At 42.3% G+C, this 19,637-nt stretch overlaps 2 protein-coding genes across 13 annotated transcripts in view; one reads left to right on the top strand and one right to left on the bottom strand.

Moving 5' to 3' along the window:
- PBRM1 (polybromo 1) overlaps nucleotides 1-11,164 on the top strand; it is a 104,980-nt gene extending 93,816 nt beyond the window's left edge. For 11 of the 12 annotated variants that reach the window (XM_060111578.1, XM_060111577.1, XM_060111585.1 and 8 more), the window contains 3 exons: nucleotides 5,964-6,034; nucleotides 6,146-6,362; nucleotides 8,357-11,164. In XM_060111578.1, the coding sequence (XP_059967561.1) occupies nucleotides 5,964-6,034; nucleotides 6,146-6,362; nucleotides 8,357-8,529 (461 nt within the window). In that variant the 3' untranslated portion in view covers nucleotides 8,530-11,164. Of the gene's footprint in view, nucleotides 1-5,963; nucleotides 6,035-6,145; nucleotides 6,363-7,719; nucleotides 8,201-8,356 lie in introns of those variants that run through there. The other variant, XM_060111580.1, reaches the window with a different exon arrangement.
- Nucleotides 11,165-12,387: 1,223 nt separating this feature from the next.
- Nucleotides 12,388-19,093, bottom strand: LOC132498011 (ubiquinol-cytochrome-c reductase complex assembly factor 5). The gene is made up of 3 exons (XM_060111588.1): nucleotides 18,858-19,093; nucleotides 15,984-16,071; nucleotides 12,388-12,946 (listed from the first exon to the last, which is right to left on the bottom strand). The coding sequence occupies exons 1-3, from the start codon at nucleotides 19,006-19,008 to the stop codon at nucleotides 12,940-12,942; spliced, it is 246 nt and encodes an 81-aa protein (XP_059967571.1). The 5' UTR covers nucleotides 19,009-19,093; the 3' UTR covers nucleotides 12,388-12,939.
- Nucleotides 19,094-19,637: the final 544 nt, after the last annotated feature.

Genomic DNA, 19,637 nt, shown 5'->3' with positions numbered 1-19,637 from the left:
TATTTTTAAAAAAAGAAAAGAAAAGATGAATGTGGTTTGCTTGTGTGTGTTGTCTCTGGTTCTGGTAGCCATAGCAAATTTGGCTATTCTTGAATATTCTTGTCTGATGTGTCTCAAATGAGAAGCCTGCAGACCACTTCTCGGGTCCCTCCGTGATCTTTCTAAGCCTGGTGAGGTCCATTCAAGCTGTGTTTCTTCTTAAGCAAGCAGTCTGACCTCTTTTTTCAGGGAGTCCAAGATAGTGTTGCTCAAGACAGGCTCATTGGGATGCTGTTTTTGTTTTCGCTTTTTTTTTTTTTTTTTTTTTTTTGCTTTTTAAGGCAGAGTAGCATAGGATAACTTTTCCATTGTTGCTCCTACCTTTTGTGATGGCAAGTTCTCAAATGCACTATCGCTGAACTCAGCAGTTGCACTCGCCAAAGCACATCTGAATCATGGCTTTCAGTACTTTCAGTGTAACTGATGTTGATCTAACAAATCTCATAATCGCCTGCTCTATTCCATGGCCCATTTTGGTTAATGGGGTGCCAGAGGTTTTTAGAAATCAGACCTTGAACATGGGGACTTTGAAAGTTAGAATTCCCTCATTGACATTCTCTTTTGTTCTATTTGATGTGTGATATTATAGCACTGTGCCCTTGACTAAAAAGCCCAGGGACACATTAACAAAACGAATTCAAACAGCTAAAAACATTGAAAAACAGCAGCTGCAGCATTTTAGCTCCCTGTTGGGGAATAACATCACAGAGCTCTGATGGGTGAGGAGGGTGGCCCCCTTCCAGAAAGCCCCTGCTCCATTATTAAACCTTTTGCTGCCCAGACTTCTGGGCTGTGGGAGTGCAGGGCAAGCATTCTCTACAGTAACCAGTCTTTGGTCCACAATGGGGACTTTGCAGCTTAAGAGGGTGATTTCTTATGGGTTTACAGGTTGCATAGGGCCTAAGTCTTAGCCTTGTTGCTGTCTGAGACCAGCTTTGCTTACAAGCATTGAAGCTCATTTGAACACATGTGACTGGGATAATAAATGCCAAAGTACAGTTTAATGAAGACAAGTGTCATGTCTTTCGATTCTTAATAATTTCTTCAACCACAGCCCGTGCAGGCTGCGTTCAGATGGGCTTTTGTAATTGAAAGCAAAGCCTCCTAACATTCTTGAATTCCCACCTACTTATCCCTAAAAGCTCTGTCTGGTGGTATGGTTAAAAGACAGTTTGGTAGCATTGGATCTCCTCATGTTTAAGATGATGGTGTCTGTTCAAAAGTAGTTTTTATCTCTGAACTCTCATTTTAAGAAAATGAAACTGATAATCCTATTTTATGTACAGAGGTGATTATTATTTAAAATTCGTTTTATTGGTTTGTGTAATTGTAAGTTTCTTAGTCAGCTTAGATATGACCAATGAGGCAAGCTGAATCAATCTCAGAACTTTCAGTAATTTTATAGCTTCAAAAGACTAAACTTCTATAAATAAATACCTTTCAAACAATTCTTCAGGGAAAGTCAAAGAGTAAAATTCTTAGAACTGGGAGTCTTCCACTGTTTCCAGAACCCCTCTACAAAGAGTATTATATAAAAATGAGGTTTTGCACCAATTCCTCAACCCCTCCCTTTGTGCAAGAAGCTGTGACCAAAGGTGATTGCATTTCTTGGGGAGCCTTGTGTTTTGTTCATTGTGATCATTTCAAATCCCAGAAAAATCAAGTTGTTTTCCTTGCTTAAAAAAATGTCATATGGCTTTAAAGTTCTTTTGATAGATGAGTCTTTGACATTCTGAAATTATCTTCTTCCTTTCACTCTTTTTGCCAAAAATACTTGTTTTTTGAAATTCTTCCCTAGCCAGCAGGAAGTATTTTCTGTTGTGAAGATGCACTTTGAAAATAAAGGAATAAAAACCTCTGTTCACAGAAATTCTCTACCTCATTTAAAATATTCCCTGTTAACTGAAGGTCTTTGTGAGGACATTTGTGTGCTTGGGGACAATGATGACAATTGGCCTTTTCTCATGTCAACAGAGCCTGATTCTCCAGCCATTCCTCCTAAGATCTGCGTGCAGGCTACTGAGTGACCTGGGCTTAGGTTGGCTGGCGGCCGGGGTGGGGTTGGGGAGTTAGGTTTTATCTTTATTTTATCATGTTTTGAGATCTAAAGATGAAACATCATTCATTGTGATGACTCTTAGCTGTTCCCCAGCTCAAGCTCAAGCATGATCCATTCTTACCAGCAGTGGTGGGGCTACAAGGGAGGAGGAATGGACATAGAAGTCTTGAAAAAGTCTTGCCACCTCCCCCATGCTGGAGAACCATGCTTTGTGATCAGGGCTGTGCGCCTCATTTTCCTCCATTCCAGTTTCCCCTCATGTGTACCCGTGATAGGCATATGAGTGTGGGCATAGTGGAATGATGGGGTTTATACTCTTCAGTAGAATCGCAATAGGCAGAACGGGTGTCTGAACACCTTGCAATAATCATGACCTTGGGAAGGCTGTTACTGGAACTCCTCTTTATTATTATTTAACTGAAAACATGCAGTGTATTTATCACAGGGAAAATAACTACAAATAATAATGTACTAAGTACTAATTCATCCAGAAATGTATTTCATATTTGTAACTTTATATTTTGTTCATTATTGCAACAAAATAATTGCACTAATTGCCGTTATATCATGCAATACTAAGGGTGCTTTATTCATTACTAGTGCATGGGGGGGGTTGTTATTACTTAGTTCATGTTGCATGTTAATGATGCATGTCTGAAATTTGTTGTGTCCTTCAAGGCATGATGGGTGGCTATCCGCCAGGCCTTCCACCTTTGCAGGGCCCAGTTGATGGCCTTGTTAGCATGGGCAGCATGCAGCCACTTCACCCTGGGGGGCCTCCACCCCACCATCTTCCGCCAGGTGTGCCCGGCCTCCCGGGCATACCACCACCGGGTAAGAACTTCATCCTCATTCACTCATTAATCTCATCTTCATATTCTCTTTTTCCTTCTTCAGCCATTTGTTCCAGGAGGTACCTGCTGCCCATGTGGGCAGGCCTTCCCTCACTGAGAATCCCAGGGATGTCAGCAGCAGGACCTGTCCTGTGTGTTGAGCAGGTGGCTCAGCACCTGTGCCCTTGAGCACCTGGCTGCCTAGCAGCAGCACAGGACACATGACAGAAACTAGATCAGGGGGCAGGAGGCGTACTCTAAACTCACTCAAACAATGTGACACGTGCTCAGAAAGCCAAACTCAGCGTAGGAGGTCATGCTCTGCTCTCTTTATCAGTGAATGAGGTTTCCCTAATTGCCAGTTGATATAAAAAGCATTTTTTGCTCCTGAGTACATTTCTTCTTCTGGTTCAATTCTTATCTCAAAGGGTCTTCTGTGTAGGGTCCCTGCTCCATCTTTTGCTTTTCAAACGGCTCCTCCCCTCTAAGGGAATTACAGAGTCGCTAATGTAGAACTCTTTAGAAATCCTTCAGTCAGTCCTTCTAGGAACAGAAAAGAGGGAGAGAACGAATTTGCCCTGAACAAGTTTTCTATATCTGAGTCCCTGAAGAAGCATGACATAACATTTAAAGAACAGCATAGCCCACCCTGCTACCTGGAGACACTGGTTTGTCTGTCAACAGAAGCTCAGAAGTTATGTCATATAGAAACATATAAATGGAGCCCAGAAATAGGTACAGTTTTCCTCTACAATTAGCAAATTTGAAAGATTATTATGAAAGGAAAATCACAAGTTCCCATATTAATTGCCATCATATGCAAAAAAACTGACCCTTAGGTATCTATTTGGAGGGAATGTGACCTTAAGATGACTTGGAATAGTATTTGATCCATTATCCAAAATATTAGCTAAAGGCCTGGCCCAGATGACAAAATGTAGAAACCCTTAGATTTGCTTAAAACAGCATTGGATCTACCGATCCCGTGGCTATGAAGAGTTCCAAACAAAGCTTCAGAGGGTGTGCCCAGCAGTGTGTAGGTTGAGCTAACCTGGTGGCTTGGCCTAGAGCCTTCAGTAGCACTCTTTGTGATGTGAGTGTTGCTTAGAGAATGGCCATACCTCCACAGAAGTGTTTGATCCAGACATACCCAGAGGAGGAAATGTTCGTGGGCGTGGGTGCTTCATTATTGAAGTGGTGGACTATGTGTGAGTTGCTGTTGCAGCAAGTGTCAGTCATAAAATGGGTGTGTTCCTGTGGCAGGTGGAGTTGTCCTTAATTCTGTGCCCTCTCCCCTTGGCAAGAGTATCTGACTGAGAAGTGAGACTAAGCTGGAGTTAACTCCCAGGTGCGTGTGCTACTCAGCGGGAGTCACACCAAAGGCCAGTACCATCTAGGTAGCTGGTCTTTTGGTGGGTATTGAGGGGCAGATGTCTCCCTTTGCCCCTTTTTCAGATTCTAAATGCATTTGAAGGAAGCACAACACACCTGATGATAAGGAGACAGGGAAGAACCCCTCAGTGTCTACACATGCACGTCTGATCAGGCTTTGAGGAGAGGGAGATTCAGTGAGCTCCTCTGGTGACTCAGCCCGCATTCTCACCAGCTGCCCCCTGGCATGGCATTTGTAAACAGAGGGCACATAAGGGGTTGGTTGCTGATGTTTTTGTGCTGCCCTGCAGAGATTAATACAGGCAGCTCAGGGAGGCCCACTGTGTTGTGAAATCTAAGGTGGGTGAGTGTCCTAGGGGAACAGGGGTTAATAATATGTTGCCGGAGCAGCAACTTACCCACTGCAACCTATTCACTCACTCACAAATAATCACTAAGATCCTATTCTTGTGATTCAGGTACCCTTCTGGGTTCTTGGAATATAAAAATCCCTGCTTTGTAAACAGAAAGCTTGTTTTCACTTAGTGTGTTCTCTCTTACAAACATCTAATACTTCTTGGAAGTGGTATTTAGCAATTCTGAACCTTAGAATAGTGGGTTGGTTCTGCCTGGTTAAAATACCAACATTTTGAATGCAGAGAAACTATAGAATATGAAGTTAGCTCCTGTTGATCCTTCTGTGCAGCCAGCTGGACTTGTTTAAGGTTTAAGCAGTAGCTCACCAGGGTTTTGATTGTAGTTTGTTAGTTTTTAATGAACTGGGTCCCTTACCTATTGCTCTGTTTTATGAGATTAGGAAATGGATGGTCCTGAGATTAAAATAGCCCCAGACGCTAAATTTAAGACATCATGTTATTATCAACTAGGACTTATGAGACAGAACTTGCTTGTGTGACAGAAATTGCTTGTGAGGAGTCACCAAGGGAAGTTTATACAAAGTCCAAATATAGTAGGACCATGGAATCTTTCTCTTTGCCTTTGTCATTTTGCATTTGAAGTGATAGCACCAAGGCTGCTCTGTTTCCAGATGATTCCTTTTCAAAGTGCTGGTCTATCAAATGGCAGTGTCCCCTCTCTGCCAACATTAGTGACTCCAGTTAGAACCAGAGGTGCTGGTGGCCTGTGAGAGGACAGCAAGAATGTGCCTCCAGCCTCCACAAAGGTCATTTAATGTGCACTTGCACAAACCTCTTCCCTTAAGTCTCTGCTGTCCTAACACATTGCATACAGCTGAGCCTGGTTGCAATGCCATTACTGCTGAAATTAAACACAGGCTTCAGTTGCAGGAAACTGTGTTGTCAAAAGAAAAATACCTTGAGAATATAGTTGTATTCTGACTGTAGCTTACCAAGGGAAATACTAGAATTTTATGCAGGGTTCAAATTATTTCTAAGCCATGAATAATTAATGTACATCTGACAAATTGTCCTAGCTTTGTATTTAAAGTACCTAGAAAACAAAAGAACATGCATTTTCTATATGAATGCTACATCCTGTTTTGGGTGCTTAGGGTTCCTATCCACAAAGACTCAGGGCAGAGATCATAGGCTTGCATTATAAATGGCCTTTCTTATCAGACAGTAGTTTTTCAGTCTTCTCAACCCAGAGCCTCTAATTGTGCCTGTAATTCTGAATTATAGGTGTGATGAACCAAGGAGTGGCCCCTATGGTAGGGACTCCAGCACCAGGTGGAAGTCCATATGGACAGCAGGTGAGCCTCCAAGTTGGATCTTCTAGGACTCAACAGAATTCAAGTTACCCTCTTTCTCAGAGCATGCACTGAGTATTTTTTTTCCCTCACCATGTGTCTGTGCTCTTTCAGGTAGGTGTTTTGGGGCCTCCAGGGCAGCAGGCACCACCTCCATATCCTGGCCCACATCCACCCGGCCCCCCTGTCATACAGCAGCCAACAACACCCATGTTTGTGGCTCCCCCACCAAAGACTCAACGGCTTCTCCACTCAGAGGCCTACCTAAAATATATTGAAGGACTCAGTGCTGAGTCCAACAGCATTAGCAAGTGGGACCAGACCCTAGCAGGTAAGGAGAGTCCTTCTCAAGAAGCTTTTTTGAAATCCATGCTTTATCAAAGTCCTCTCGCTGCTATTGACCTATTATATCATAGGATAAATATCCATTATTCTTATACAGGCATACCTTGTTTTATTGCACTTCGCTTTGTTACTCTTCTCAGATACAGCATTTTTTATAAATTGAAGGTTTGTGGCAATGTGTCGAGCAAGTCTTTCGGCACTGTTTTTACAATAGTATGTGCTCACTTCGTGTTTCTGTGTCACATTTTGGTAATTTTCACAGTATTTCCAACTTTTTCATTATTATTATATTTGTTTTGGTGATCTGTGATCAACAATCTTTGATATTACCATTATAAAAAGATTACGACTTGCTGAGGGTTCAGATGATGGTTAATATTTTTTTAGCAGTGTAGTCTTTTTTAATTAAGGTACTTACATTGTTCTTTTAGACATGATGCTATATTGCATACTTAATAGACTACAATATAGTGTAAACATAACCAAAAAATTCATGCAACTCACTTTATTGTGGTGATCTGGAACCAAACCTGAGGTATGCCTTTATAAGTAAAATAAATTGTATATTTAGAAGTGTTTGGAGCTTCTTTGTATATTGACATTACATACTGAAAATGTTTTTTTGCTGAGTTTCAAAGCTTAGTTTTGTCAGAAATATCTATGCCATCTTCTTAAGTATATTCTGATTTTTTTCAGTTATTTTTCAGGCATTTGGGCATAGCATAGATGGATTTGGGTAAATTAAAAATAATTTCAGGGCTTCCCTGGTGGCGCAGTGGTTGAGAATCCACCTGCCGATGCAGGGGACACGGGTTCGTGCCCCGGTCCGGGAAGATCCCACATGCCGCGGAGCGGCTGGGCCGGTGAGCCATGGCCGCTGGGCCTGCGCGTCCGGAGCCTGTGCTCTGCAATGGGAGACGCCACAGCAGTGAGAGGCCCGTGTACCGCAAAAAAAAAAAAAAAAATTCACCTCAATTTTTAAGAAAGAAAAATAATATTGGAAGACATGTTTCTATTAATCTATCAAGTTTATTCATTTAGTTCAGCAGGCTCAGCATATTTTCAGTACTTACTAAAATAACTTGCCTAGTTTCTGGAAAGAACTTTGCAAGTTTCTGTTCATTTTTCATTTCTAAGCCAAATTTGATCATTTGATTCCTTTAAGAGTAGTGGTGGTTTTCCCTTTCTTCACATTTACCTTTTTAGGAATTTTTGTTAATATTGGAGTAACTATTAAATATTAATGATCAGATCTTTTAGGTGTTTGTACAACTTTTATATTCCCATTCTAGTAATTATGTTATCTTGTGCAGCTGTTTTGTGAAGTAATTGTTAGAAATTAGATAATTTCTAGGACTTCCCTCGTGGCACAGAGGTTAAGAATCCGCCTGCCAACGCAGGGAACATGGGTTCGAGCGCTGATCTGGGAAGATCCCACATGCCGCAGAGCAGCTAAGCCCACGCGCCACAACTACTGAGCCTGTGCTCCAGAGCCCGTGAGCCACAACTACTGAGCCCGCGAGCCACAACTACTGAGCCTGCGAGCCACAACTACCGAAGCCCATGTGCCTAGAGCCCATGCTCCACAACAAGAGAAGCCACCGCAATGAGAAGCACACGCACCACAACGAAGAGTAGCCCCCGCTCACCGCAACTAGAGAAAGCCCGCACACAGCAACGAAGACCCAATGCAGCCAAAAATAAATACATTAATTAATTAATTTTTAAAAAGACATTACATAATTTCTAAACTTCATCATGTAAAACGAGACATCCTTGGCTAGGTAGTCTCATACCTAAGTAAAGTAGTTTTCTAAAAACCAAGATGCCTAATAAAACAATATAAGAAATTTGCTTGGAAGTATTCTGCAGAGTTAAAATTCATAATATTCAATAAATAATAAATGTTCCATGTTTTAATAAATCTGTCAGACCTTAGGACTGATATTTGTATTTCTCTGTCTGCACTTTAATTTTCAGCTCGAAGACGCGATGTCCATTTGTCAAAAGAACAGGAGAGCCGACTCCCCTCTCACTGGCTGAAAAGTAAAGGGGCCCACACCACCATGGCAGACGCCCTCTGGCGCCTTCGGGATCTGATGCTCCGAGACACCCTCAACATTCGCCAAGCATACAATCTAGAAAACCTTTAATCACATCAATTACGATTCTTTTATAGAAGCATAAAGAGTTTTGTGGAACAGTAGCCATTTTAGTTACTGGGGGTGGGGGGAGGAACAAAGGATGATAATTTTTATTGCATTTTATTGTACATCACAAGGCCATTTTTATATAAGGACACTTTTAATAAGCTATTTCAATTTGTTTTTGTTATATTAAGTTGACTTTATCAAATACACAAAGATTTTTTTTTTGCATATGTTTCCTTCGTTTAAAACCAGTTTCATAATTGGTTGTATTTAGACTTGGAGTTTTATCTTTTTACTTGTTGCCATAGAGCTGAAACCATCAAAGGTTTTTTGTCTTGGCTTGGGGTTTTTGTTCCTTGTTTTTTTTGGTTGGTTTTTTGTTTTTGTTTTTTTTAAATAACAAAAAAACAAAAAAAAAACCACAAAAGAGTTTACAGATTAGTTTAAGTTGTCAATGAAATGTGAAGTTGGCCCTAGTTTACATCTTAGAGAGGGGAGTGTACTTGTGTCTGTTTCACGTGCCTAAATATCTTAAGCCACTTTTGCAAGAACTGTTTCTTCCAGGTAGAGTGAAAGTTGTTAGTTGGATTGTAGATGTTTGGCAGACATGGCACATTTGCTCTAGTAACTCAGAAATCTGAAGTCAGCACTGTGCACTCTTCTGCAGCTAATGCAGCTCCCGGACACCTGGAAGGAGAAAGCACTTTTTCTTGTGCTGAGTTAGACATCTATGGTGTCAGTTATTTTTGCAGAACATGTGCACAACCCTGAATTATATTTAGTCTTGGCAGGTAAGTTTAAGGGTACTTTTGATCTTTTTGTAATGAATTCACAATTTATGCCTATACATGTTAAGTGATTTAAAACTTTAAATCTCTTACATTGCAAATTATTGAAGTTCATCTTGAAGAAAGTATTGAGGTGTGCTGGAGGTGATTTATTTTTAAACATAACACCTAACCTAACTTAGGGAAGGGAGTGCATTAACCAGATATGGGCTGTGTCAGAAGCATAATTGTAAAAGGCTGGATTGCCTGCATATGCAAGTATGTTTTAGTATTCTTTATTTCCTCATCAGATCTGGCTTTTTTTTTTTCTTTTTCTCCTAAGTTTCAGGGTTGTAATTCTCAACCAGAAATTTAAGACTTTATAAAATAATTTTGAAATTCAGCTTGTGCTTTTGAATTTCAGGAGAAGGAAATCATAATTTAAGAAAATGCTCACTAAAAAGACCATTACAGATCCCAAACACTTAGGTTTGATGACCCTGTCTCTCTTATATGACTCTGGAAAAAAACATTTGGAGGCAGTATATAATGCTCAGACAGGTGGAAAGCATCAAACATGGAACAGTATTTCACTCAGCGTTTTTGAAACCTGCTTTATTGTAACAAGGTGGTTGCCATTGTGGTGGAGCTTCCACTGCTGTTTGTAAATTGAGAGTGACTCTCAGAGGATACTTTTTTTCTTTTAATCTGGTATGAATCAATACCTGGATATTTAATTACCATTCTTACTAAATTATGGGGACAGAAGAGTTTAGAATGGAAAAAAGCCTCTTGTATCTAGATACTTTAATTACAGGAGGTCCTTATAACTTAATTGCCTATAAGTCAACCACTGGATCTCAATTTGCATCAAGTATTTTAAACAGTTCTGAATTTTAAAAAATGTTTTGCAGTAGTATGTCAGTACCTTATTGTTAAACTGAACCAGATAAAGAAATCTTCAGTTCTTGGTTATTTGGGCCATTGAATCATCATGGACTATATAATACAATCAGATTATTTTATTTCTAGACATCCTTGAATTACACCAAAGAACCTGAAATTTAATTTTGGTTAAGTTATTTATTTATTTCATGCACCCGTCTTATTTCCCTTTTTAAGGTCTGGAAGAGACTTCTTTGGGAAGACTCTAAAAACTCTTCACTGTGGTCTATGTGGGGCATTAGAAGCCAGAGCACTCCTCCTCCAGGCTCCTTCTCAGTGTCTGGAGGTGCTGTAGGAACCATAGATCCAGCCAGGGGCTTCCCTAAGGCAGTGCAGAGCCGGGCCAGGGGGCCATTAGGCAGGCCCCAGTTAAGTTTAAAAAAAAAAAAAAGCTCTATGTATTTATTTTAGAATCATGTCTTTCTGTATATTAACTTGGAGAATGTCAATATTTTAGGATATAAGATTTGAGGTCAGCCATCTTCCAAAAAAGAAAAGAAAAAGAAAAAAAAAAAAAAGCCCTGACTTTAAAAGGTACATGTGAACTATACATCTTTTTTTTCATGAGCTTTAGGAACTGTAGTGATACGGCTTAGAAAGTATAATGGCCTAAATGTTTTCAAAATGTAAGTTCATGTGGAAAAGAGTTTTGTTTATGTGCGGAAAAAGACCTATAGGTTTAAAATAGTATGTCAGCCAACTGATTTAAAAGGCCTTGAATTACTTTGTTTTTGAACCCACCCTTTTCTTCCTATGAGGAAGAATTAAGAGGGGACTCTTCTTTGTGTAAAATCTCCAAATTGGTGTTGTTGATTTTTGAACTTAAACATTTTCAGACTTGATTAAAACTTGGTTTATTCTAATTTCTGTATCAAAAGAGGTTTAAGTGATAACTAGTCTTATAATATGTATGTATCATATGTTTGTTCATCTAAAGCTTTTTAATCCAAATAAAAATGGAGTTTGCAAAGTGATTTGGATTAACCAGGTTTGGTTGTTTTGTTAAAGCTTGTGTCAGATGTTAGTTTCAAGTAGGTTTAATTCCTGCAAGCCTTGATTTTATGTTGACAGCGATATGGCTGCCAATTTAAAGGAAGAGAGCTCCTTGGGTAGAGGCAAAAGTCAGTGTCCAGACACTGATCCAAGGCTTAGGCTGCATTAACACAGAAGCCGAATGTAGTCACACTGCAGCCTGACATGCCCATGCCAAGCCTCTCAGACTGGCAGTCAGGGATTCCTAACATGTCCTCAGCATGGGCAAAAATGCAGGTTGAAGTTAAAATTGCAGAGGGAGTTGTTACTGATGGTGGAAGGTAAGGCAAGCATGTCCTATATCATAAATCAGTGTAATCCATTTCAAATAGCTGTGTGTGGCCAGAAGAGAGAAGTGGCCCAGGTATGTTTTTATCATGCTTATAATCTCTTAAAACATGACTACACTTTTAATAGAAGGTGTTGGTAAAATCAACCAACTGTTTTCCTCTAATATCACTTTGCAAATCCCTGTGGTTCTGTTCTCCTAAGAGTTTAGGGCTGTACTGCCATCTCTGCTCATAAACATATTTTGAATGATCGTTGATGTATAGTTAAACATTCCAGCTGAACACTCTGAGCAATAGTGCTAAGTATTACATAGTTAAACATTCCAGCTGAACACTCTGAGCAATAGTGCTAAGTATTACTCTGTTCCTTTTGCATTTGGAAGTGTGTGAGGTCAGCTGAATGAAAGTTCATACCTGAACAAATTAATAGACTATTTCTATCCCCCAAATAGATGTGGAATGCACATCTTGTGGATTATACATATAAATGTGGCAAGAAATTCCAAATTTAATACACGTGTGTGAAAACTAAGAACTGATGCTGCTTTACTAGGAGAGAAGTTGTTTTGGAAAACACCATGGTCCAAGTGTATATTTTTTTGTAAGAGAAGTAACTCAGTGTGAAAGAGCCAAACTTCTAAAAGAGATTAATTTGACTGAGTTATAACTTCAGAGATGTAGGCAAGATTTCCAAAAGAGGACTACTAGATGAACAAAGATAGCCCTCCCTTATTGAGTATTTACTCTGTGCTTAGGTATTGGGTTGGCCAAAAAGTTCCTTGAGTTTTTAAGTAAAAATAAAAGACATTTTTCATTTTCACCAAGAACTTTATTGAACAACATATTCACATTCTGCCATTTTTCAGGCAACTTCATAATTCCATCTTCCCAAAACTTTTTATCTTTTTGAGCAAAGAACTGTTCCAGGTGCCTTTTACAGTCTTCCAGAGAATTAACATTATTTCCATGAAGAGAATTTTGTAGAGACCGAAATAAATGGAAATACGCAGGTGCAATATCTGGTGAATACAACGGATGAATTAGAATTTCCCAGCCAAGCTGTTAACAGTTTTTTGCCTGGTCATTGAAACGTGCGGTCTTGCGTTATCCTGATGGAAGATTATGCGTTTTCTGTTGACTAATTCCGGATGCTTTTCGTCGAGTGCTGCTTTCAGTCGGTCTAACTGGGGGCAGTACTTGTTGGAATTAATCGTTTTGTTTTCTGGAAGGAGCTCATGATAGAGGACTCCCTCCCAATCCCACCATATATACAACATCACCTTCTTTGGATGAAGACCGGCCTTTGGTTGGTTAGTGATGGTTCATTTATCTTGCCCCACGATCTCTTCCATTCCACATTATTGTACAGTATCCACTTTTCATCGCCTGTCACAATTTGTTTTAAAAATAGAATGTTCTCGTTACGTTTAAGTAGAGAATTGCATGCGGAAATACAGTCAAGAAGGCTTTTTTCACTTAAATTATGGAACCCAAACATCAAAGCAATTAACATAACGGCTCTCTCACGCATGGTATAACGTTGATTGTTCTCGGTGTCTCGATTTGATCACGATCAACTTCAGTAGGTCTACCTGGCCGTGGAGCATTGTCCAGCGGGAAATCTCCAGCACAAAACTTCACTAACCTCTTTTGACATGTTCGATCAGTCACAGCACCTTCTCCATACGCTGCACAAATCTTTTTATGTGTTTCAGTTGCGTTTTTACCTTTCTTGAAATAATAAAGCACAGGGACTTCGCTGGTGGCGCAGTGGTTGGGAATCCACCTGCCAATGCAGGGGACACGGGTTCTATCCCTGCTCCGGGAAGATCCCACATGCCTCGGGGCAACTAAGCCCATGCACCACAACTGCTGAGACTGCGCTCTACAGCCCATGAGCCACAACTAACTGAAGTCCGCGCGCCTAGAGCCTGTGCTCTGCAACAAGAGAAGCCACTGCAAGGAGAAGCCCTCACATCACAACGAAGAGTAGCCCCCACTGTCCACAGCTAGAGAAAGCCCACGCGCAGCAACAAAGACCCAACGCAGCCAAAAATAAATAAAATTTATATAAAAAATAATAAAGCATAATACGTGGAAAATGTTGCTTCCATCTTCAATATTAAAATGGCTGCACAAAAATTCACCAATTTTGATTTTTTTTTAATGCACGCTGATATGAGACCTGCCACAATACAGTCTAGCAAAATTGTTTCGAATGAAGTTAAAGACAGCTAAGCACTACTAGAGCCATCTTACGGGAAAAACCGAATGAACTTTTTGGTCAACCCGATACTTTCCCTATCCATTCAGATGATAAAATGAAGCTCCAAAGCCCACGTTCTTTGTCTAACACCCCAGTGGAGGTAGACTTCTAGCAATAAATGCTAATTAGATTTTTGTCATTCTGAAGTATTGTGGTTTTTGAAATGCAAGTTATTAAATTGTTTGCCTTGTAGTTCAGAGTAGGGGGCACTGCAGTTCTGTAAGCAGCATATGAGAGCGTTGCTCTTTAAATTATTGATGTTCCCTTAAATAATCCTAGTGTCTGATAAGTGGGATAGAGTCATATTCCTTAGTAGAACTGCTAAAAAATTGAGGCAGGGCTTCCCTGGTGGCGCAGTGGTTGAGAGTCCGTCTGCCGATGCAGGGGACACGGGTTCGTGCCCCGGTCCGGGAAGATCCCACGTCTCGGAGCGGCTGGGCCCGTGAGCCATGGCCACTGAGCCTGCGCATCCGGAGCCTTTGCTCCGCAACGGGAGAGGCCACAACAGTGAGAGGCCCGCGTACCGCCAAAAAAAAAAAAAAAAAAAATTGAGGCAAAGTTAAAAAGCTTGCACCTTGGTTAACAAAAATTAGTTCTGTAGCATCCAAATTAATATGCTTTGAAAGTATCTTCAATTTAATACAATTGCTTTGCTAGTCTACTTGCCTTGAAGTCAGACATTGTTGTCGTATTCAAAGCTTCGTTGTCTTAAATAAATTGGCACTCCAATACATATATTTTAGAAAGGTGAAGAAAACTCTAGGGAAGTTAGCACAAATATTAGACTAGAGATTCTCCCTGGGATGGAGACAGTGGGATAGGCCAGGGAAGGAAACCACAGCAGACACAGAAGTTAGCTGATGGTTTTATTAGCATTTACAATTATTCTTTGTAAAAGGTCTTTACATATGTACAAAATATTAAACTTCTAAAACTGGGGTTGGGGGAACAAGTGGGAATTAAAGCCGCAATTTAAATTCATTATGCAGCAGTCTAGTCACTAAAAGTAACTATGAGGTTTAGGGTCATCGGGAACGCTTGAGGTAACAAAAGCGCACATGAGAACTACCTTCCTCTCCCTGGTGCTGTTGGTCATCACTGGTCTTTATACTCAAGCCACCTCTGAGCAGTGACTCATTAGTGCTTTAATGAGATCTAAGTAGTCAGTGGCTCCTTATTTATACTGGATTGGTTCTAACGTAAATGGACTGACTTAAATTAGAAAAAAAAAATCCCTTAGAACAATTTATTTGTGGCAGATATCATTAACTTGAGGATAACCTGTGGCCTTAAGCATCTGCTTCTTTATTCATGAGCAATAGTTAGAAACTATTTTGAAACTTAGTCTTAATATGTATATATTTTCTTGTTTGAAAAGATGTTGGATATGGTTATCCAAACATGGAAAGATGCCTTTGCTTTTTCTACCAACTGATCCAAACTTATTCTGGGTCAGATTGGAAAATCTCTCCCTATAGACAGCCTCCGATTTAGCTCAAGTCTACGGTTGCTTTATGCTGTGAAGATTCACTTTCTTTGGGAAGGAGCAGTGTCTTTATCTTTAGCAGCTGGATGAAAGCAACATCTTCATCTCAGAGGGGAGTGAAACGTGTTGCTCCTCAGTCTTCATGGAGGTCCAGCCCTTGTATGTTAGTGGAGCCAAGCAAGGAAAGTGGGTTGTCTCTGTTCACAAGAGCACTTAACATGACTAACGTATGGTCACATTCTAACAAAATGTTTACAAATTGGTAGCTAGCAGAAATGCAGTCTGCATAATAATCCTCGTTTAAATGATCCTACAGTAGATAACTAACTTTTATTCATAGTAAGTCTGAATTCTGCAAAAAAACTAAATAAGGTTATCCCTTGTTGCCTAAAAAAAAAGGACTGCACAAACAATTCAGGCTACCCTGAAAAGCATCCTGATTGATCCTTGAATTGTTTAGAAATATTTCATGGACTAGATTCAATGGGTAGGTGTGTTTTAGTAGGAAATAATTTTCCCACAAGTGCTGTCCATCAGTGACTTGGGAAGTATTCAAGCATAGACAGGAAAACTATAAAAATTCTTTGTAAAGGCAGTTCTATGTAAGAACAAGAGACCCGAAAAGTACATTTTTAAAGGAGTTGAAACCAGTAGTAAAGTTTCATATTCACTTTATTGACTGCTGAAGTTCAGTCTCTGATGCATCTTCCAGCCTTCTCTGATACTGCCTTTCTGAGGCTTTTCTACGGTAGACATCATCTGTATCAAACAAAGATTTTATTTAGATTTTCAAGAGACTAAGGAATTAGAAATACATATCTGAGTAATTTAACCAATAGTCTAGTTCTGTCACCTGAATCTCAACATTAAGGCTTAACTCAATGCCAGAATAAACTTAAAATGAGATTTGATTTAAATGAGCACTATGTTAAAGGAGCTCTCAATATCAATAGCATGGTCAGAGTCAGTGTCTTCAAAGATAGTGTCATGTCCCAGCACAGCCCTTAGCAATTTCACTTCTCTCTGAAATCATCCTTCTTAACTGGCCCCGCAGAGGCACTTCTGGCCCTATAGCTCTCTGCTGCTCCCTCTGCCACACCCAGGAACTGAGGGCTGGGAGATGAGGGCAGTCTCCTTGTTCTCAGCTGCTGCTTTTCCAGACTACTCCTGATTCTCCACCTTCTTCCTCTGGGGCCTATGCCATTTGCCACCATCTTCTCTGCACTGGCATCTGCTGTCCATCACTCCCCTTCAGCCTCTGAAAATGCTGGCAACTAGCTCAGGTTCCTTGACCCTGTCCTGTGCCATCTTCCCAGGCAACGCCACCCCCAACAGAAATGAAGCACCAGCCCCCTTCATCTTCCTTCCTTCTCAACTTCTGCTATCTGCTTGCAGTGTTCCTCTGAAGCAATAAGTTCATTCTGCTCTGACCACAACCTCTACTACCTTTCTGTCCTTGGACCTCCACCAACTTCCTCAGGCCCTTGTTCTCTCTTCCTGCCCAGATCAGCTGAAATTCCCTCTCATCAAGATCAACTTCTTGATATACCTTCAAAACCCAAACTACAGATTAATCCAACTTACTTCCTTCTCCATGCCTCACTCTGCTTGCTTTGCACTGTGGGCCCAAATGTTGCATCTAACTGGGTCCACTGTGATGCCTGGCAGTCCTGTTTCTTCAGCCACGGCCCTGACCCTACTTTACCTACCCCGAAATGGCCAAGAACTCTTTCTTCGCAGAGAAAAGTCATCAGTAAAGAACTCTTCCAGCTGACTTCCAAGGGCTACTCCTTGCCCTGCTCTGGTCCCATCCTCTCCCACCTTCTCAAGGGCCAAGGTATCTCCAGCCTCTCTCCACCCTCTCTTTCCTGATCAGTATTTGCATATTTCAAGTCTCTCCTGGTAGGGGAGAGGGGGCTTAGCTCCCATTCACTTAGTTGAACTTCCTGAACCTCCTGTCTTCTGTGATAACAAGCCCTTCTTGTTTCCCTTCTTGCCTCTCTGGTCACTCTCAGTCACCCTTAAAATGTTGGGGTTTAAACTCTGACTTTCATCACAATCAGCTTGTGAATGACCCACAAACCTAGATCTGAGGCCCAGATCTGCCTTCTGAGCTTCACTTCTGTATAACCATCTCCCCCCTCATCATGTCCAAAGTGGAGCCCAGGACTGTCCTGCCTGTGTTCCCCCAGCCCCAGCTGCCCTACCAGAAGCCTCCACTCCTCATTTCCTGAGTCCACTCAATCACCAAGCCCTTGTCACTACTACCTCTGGGGTGTCTCTCAACTCCGCCCACTTCTTGGCATCTCACCCTAGTCCAGGCCACCATCTCAAACCTGGACAACCACACAGCCTAAGTGCTCCTGTCAATCCGCCCTCCACAAGAAAGCATTCACCAGCTGCTGCTTAAAACTCTTCAGCCCTTTGGGATACACTGTTGGTTCTCCAGTCCCTTTGTGGCCCTGCCCAGGCACCTTTCTAACCACGTCATCCCTCACTCTGCTCACCTGCTTCAGTCCCTCAAACACAGCAGCATACTTCCACACCAAGGCCCCAAGGTTTGCTCTTACCACTGGCAGAAGACACTTTCAAGTCCATAAACGTTTCCCTCATCTGGCTGACACCTACTCAATCTTCGGATCCTACCTGATATGGTAACTCCTCCAGGAAGTCTTCCCTGCACCACCTAGTCCAATTCAGGTGCCCCACCCAGGACTCCCATGCTCCCCCAACTTTTCCCCCCACAGCAGTGATCACACTTAATAGTAACTGTATGATCTGTCTCTCCCATTAGTGCTCTTCTGGTGTGGGGGCCCTCCACCTTATATCCTCTCATCAGTGCTCATTAAATATGAAGGAATGGGTGAACACAGAAGGATTAAATATCTTTAGAAAGCACTTTTTTTTTTTTTAATGAGGGTTGGTGATTCACAAGTGATTGTGTTTCTGGAGAGGGAGAAAGCAGAAAGGGCCTAGGGGTTAGGGAAGTCTTCCTGGAAGAGGAACTAGCCTGTCCAGGCTAGTGCTCAGCAAAGCAATGCCAGATACACTTTTTGTAGCGCTGGGCATTGGTACCAATGACTCTGGCCAGTAAAGACAGTAGTATTTAGCTAAGCCGGGCCAACCAGTTCCCTCTAGGGTTTGGACTGGCCAGTTAGGAACTTCCATGAATCCTGAGGATCCCACCCGCTTCTAGGTGCTGTGAGAAGTCTTCCTCAGGCCCGAACAGTGTCACCGGCATGGCCGAAGGGCAGGCTTGAAAGGAGGGCGTCCTGAGTGGAGTCACGTGCCCTCCTCTCAAAGTGCAGGGAAGGTCTCAAGATTGGATACCAATGTGCCTTTGTCGCCCCGCTTACAGGAGAGCCCAGGCGGATCTCCACCGCCCAACGAAGGGAACCGCACTCGCCCTTCTGACCAGGGTAAAAGCAGCTCAGCGCTGAGCGGAATGAGAGGTCTACAAGCTGAGAATAGCCCCCAGGAAAACGGCTCCCTCGCCGCCTCCCGCCTGCCTGAAATGAAACAGAGGCTGCTGCACTCCCACTTACAGAAGGTCTCCTGGCCCACGCGCACTTTAATCATGATCCACTCCATCGTTCCTCCCAGGACAAAAAAGAAGGGCAGGAACCTGTAGACGCCGAGTCGCTGCTTCCCGGGCACCCGCTGCAGAACCCGCCTCACCTGGGCCCTGGAAAACATGCCGGACCGCTGTCGTGGAGAAGGGTACGGCGGAACGAAGAGCGACGGGAGCTGTCCCAGCCCCTGGACTGGAGCTCCCGGATGAAGCCGAAGCCGTCCTGCCCGTCCTTGCTGAGTCCGGCGGCCAGGTGGCCGTGCGATCCCGGCCCTGGGCCACCTCCAAGGAGGTGAGGAGCGGAACGGGTAAGGAGCAGCGCTGAGCTCGGGACCCAGAATGTGGGCTGCGTGGGTCCGCCAATCAGAATGCGTCAGAGTGCGCGTGCTCTGTGAGGCCTAGACTAGCTGGCGCAGACTCCTCCGCTCCAGAGGCAGGGCGGACCAAGGGGCGGGGCCTCCCACGTGGCGTTGGTCCGGCCCCGCCTCCCGGCCTCCCCTGTGCAAGTTGGTATTCGGAGTTGGCTGCCGCGCCCCCTACTCTGCCACCGCCATCTTTTTTCTTAAAGTCCTAGTAGAAGTGATGACCCTCTATGATGGACTACTAAACGGGTGGTGCACGATGCTCTAAAATGCAATTACACAACGCCTTTCATTTATTTCTAGATCGAGACTGATGCCTAGGCTTCTAAAAATAACAGGATTTGAGGTGCATTGTTGAAAGCTAACTATCATTATCACAAGAAAAGTCTAAG

This window comes from Mesoplodon densirostris, chromosome 10 (assembly GCF_025265405.1).
Source record: "Mesoplodon densirostris isolate mMesDen1 chromosome 10, mMesDen1 primary haplotype, whole genome shotgun sequence".
Taxonomy (NCBI): Eukaryota; Metazoa; Chordata; class Mammalia; order Artiodactyla; family Ziphiidae; genus Mesoplodon; species Mesoplodon densirostris.
This window is presented reverse-complemented; position numbering and strand designations above follow the sequence as displayed.

Bases quoted from the DNA above. Each gene is read 5' to 3' on its own strand.
- LOC132498011 (XM_060111588.1), bottom strand. From the start codon at position 19,008: ATGTTTTCCAGGGCCCAGGTGAGGCGGGTTCTGCAGCGGGTGCCCGGG. The intron at 16,072-18,857 runs GTAAGTGGGAGT...TGTTTGATACAG, and splicing joins CGTGGGCCAGGAGACCTTCT to ATGATGTCTACCGTAGAAAA.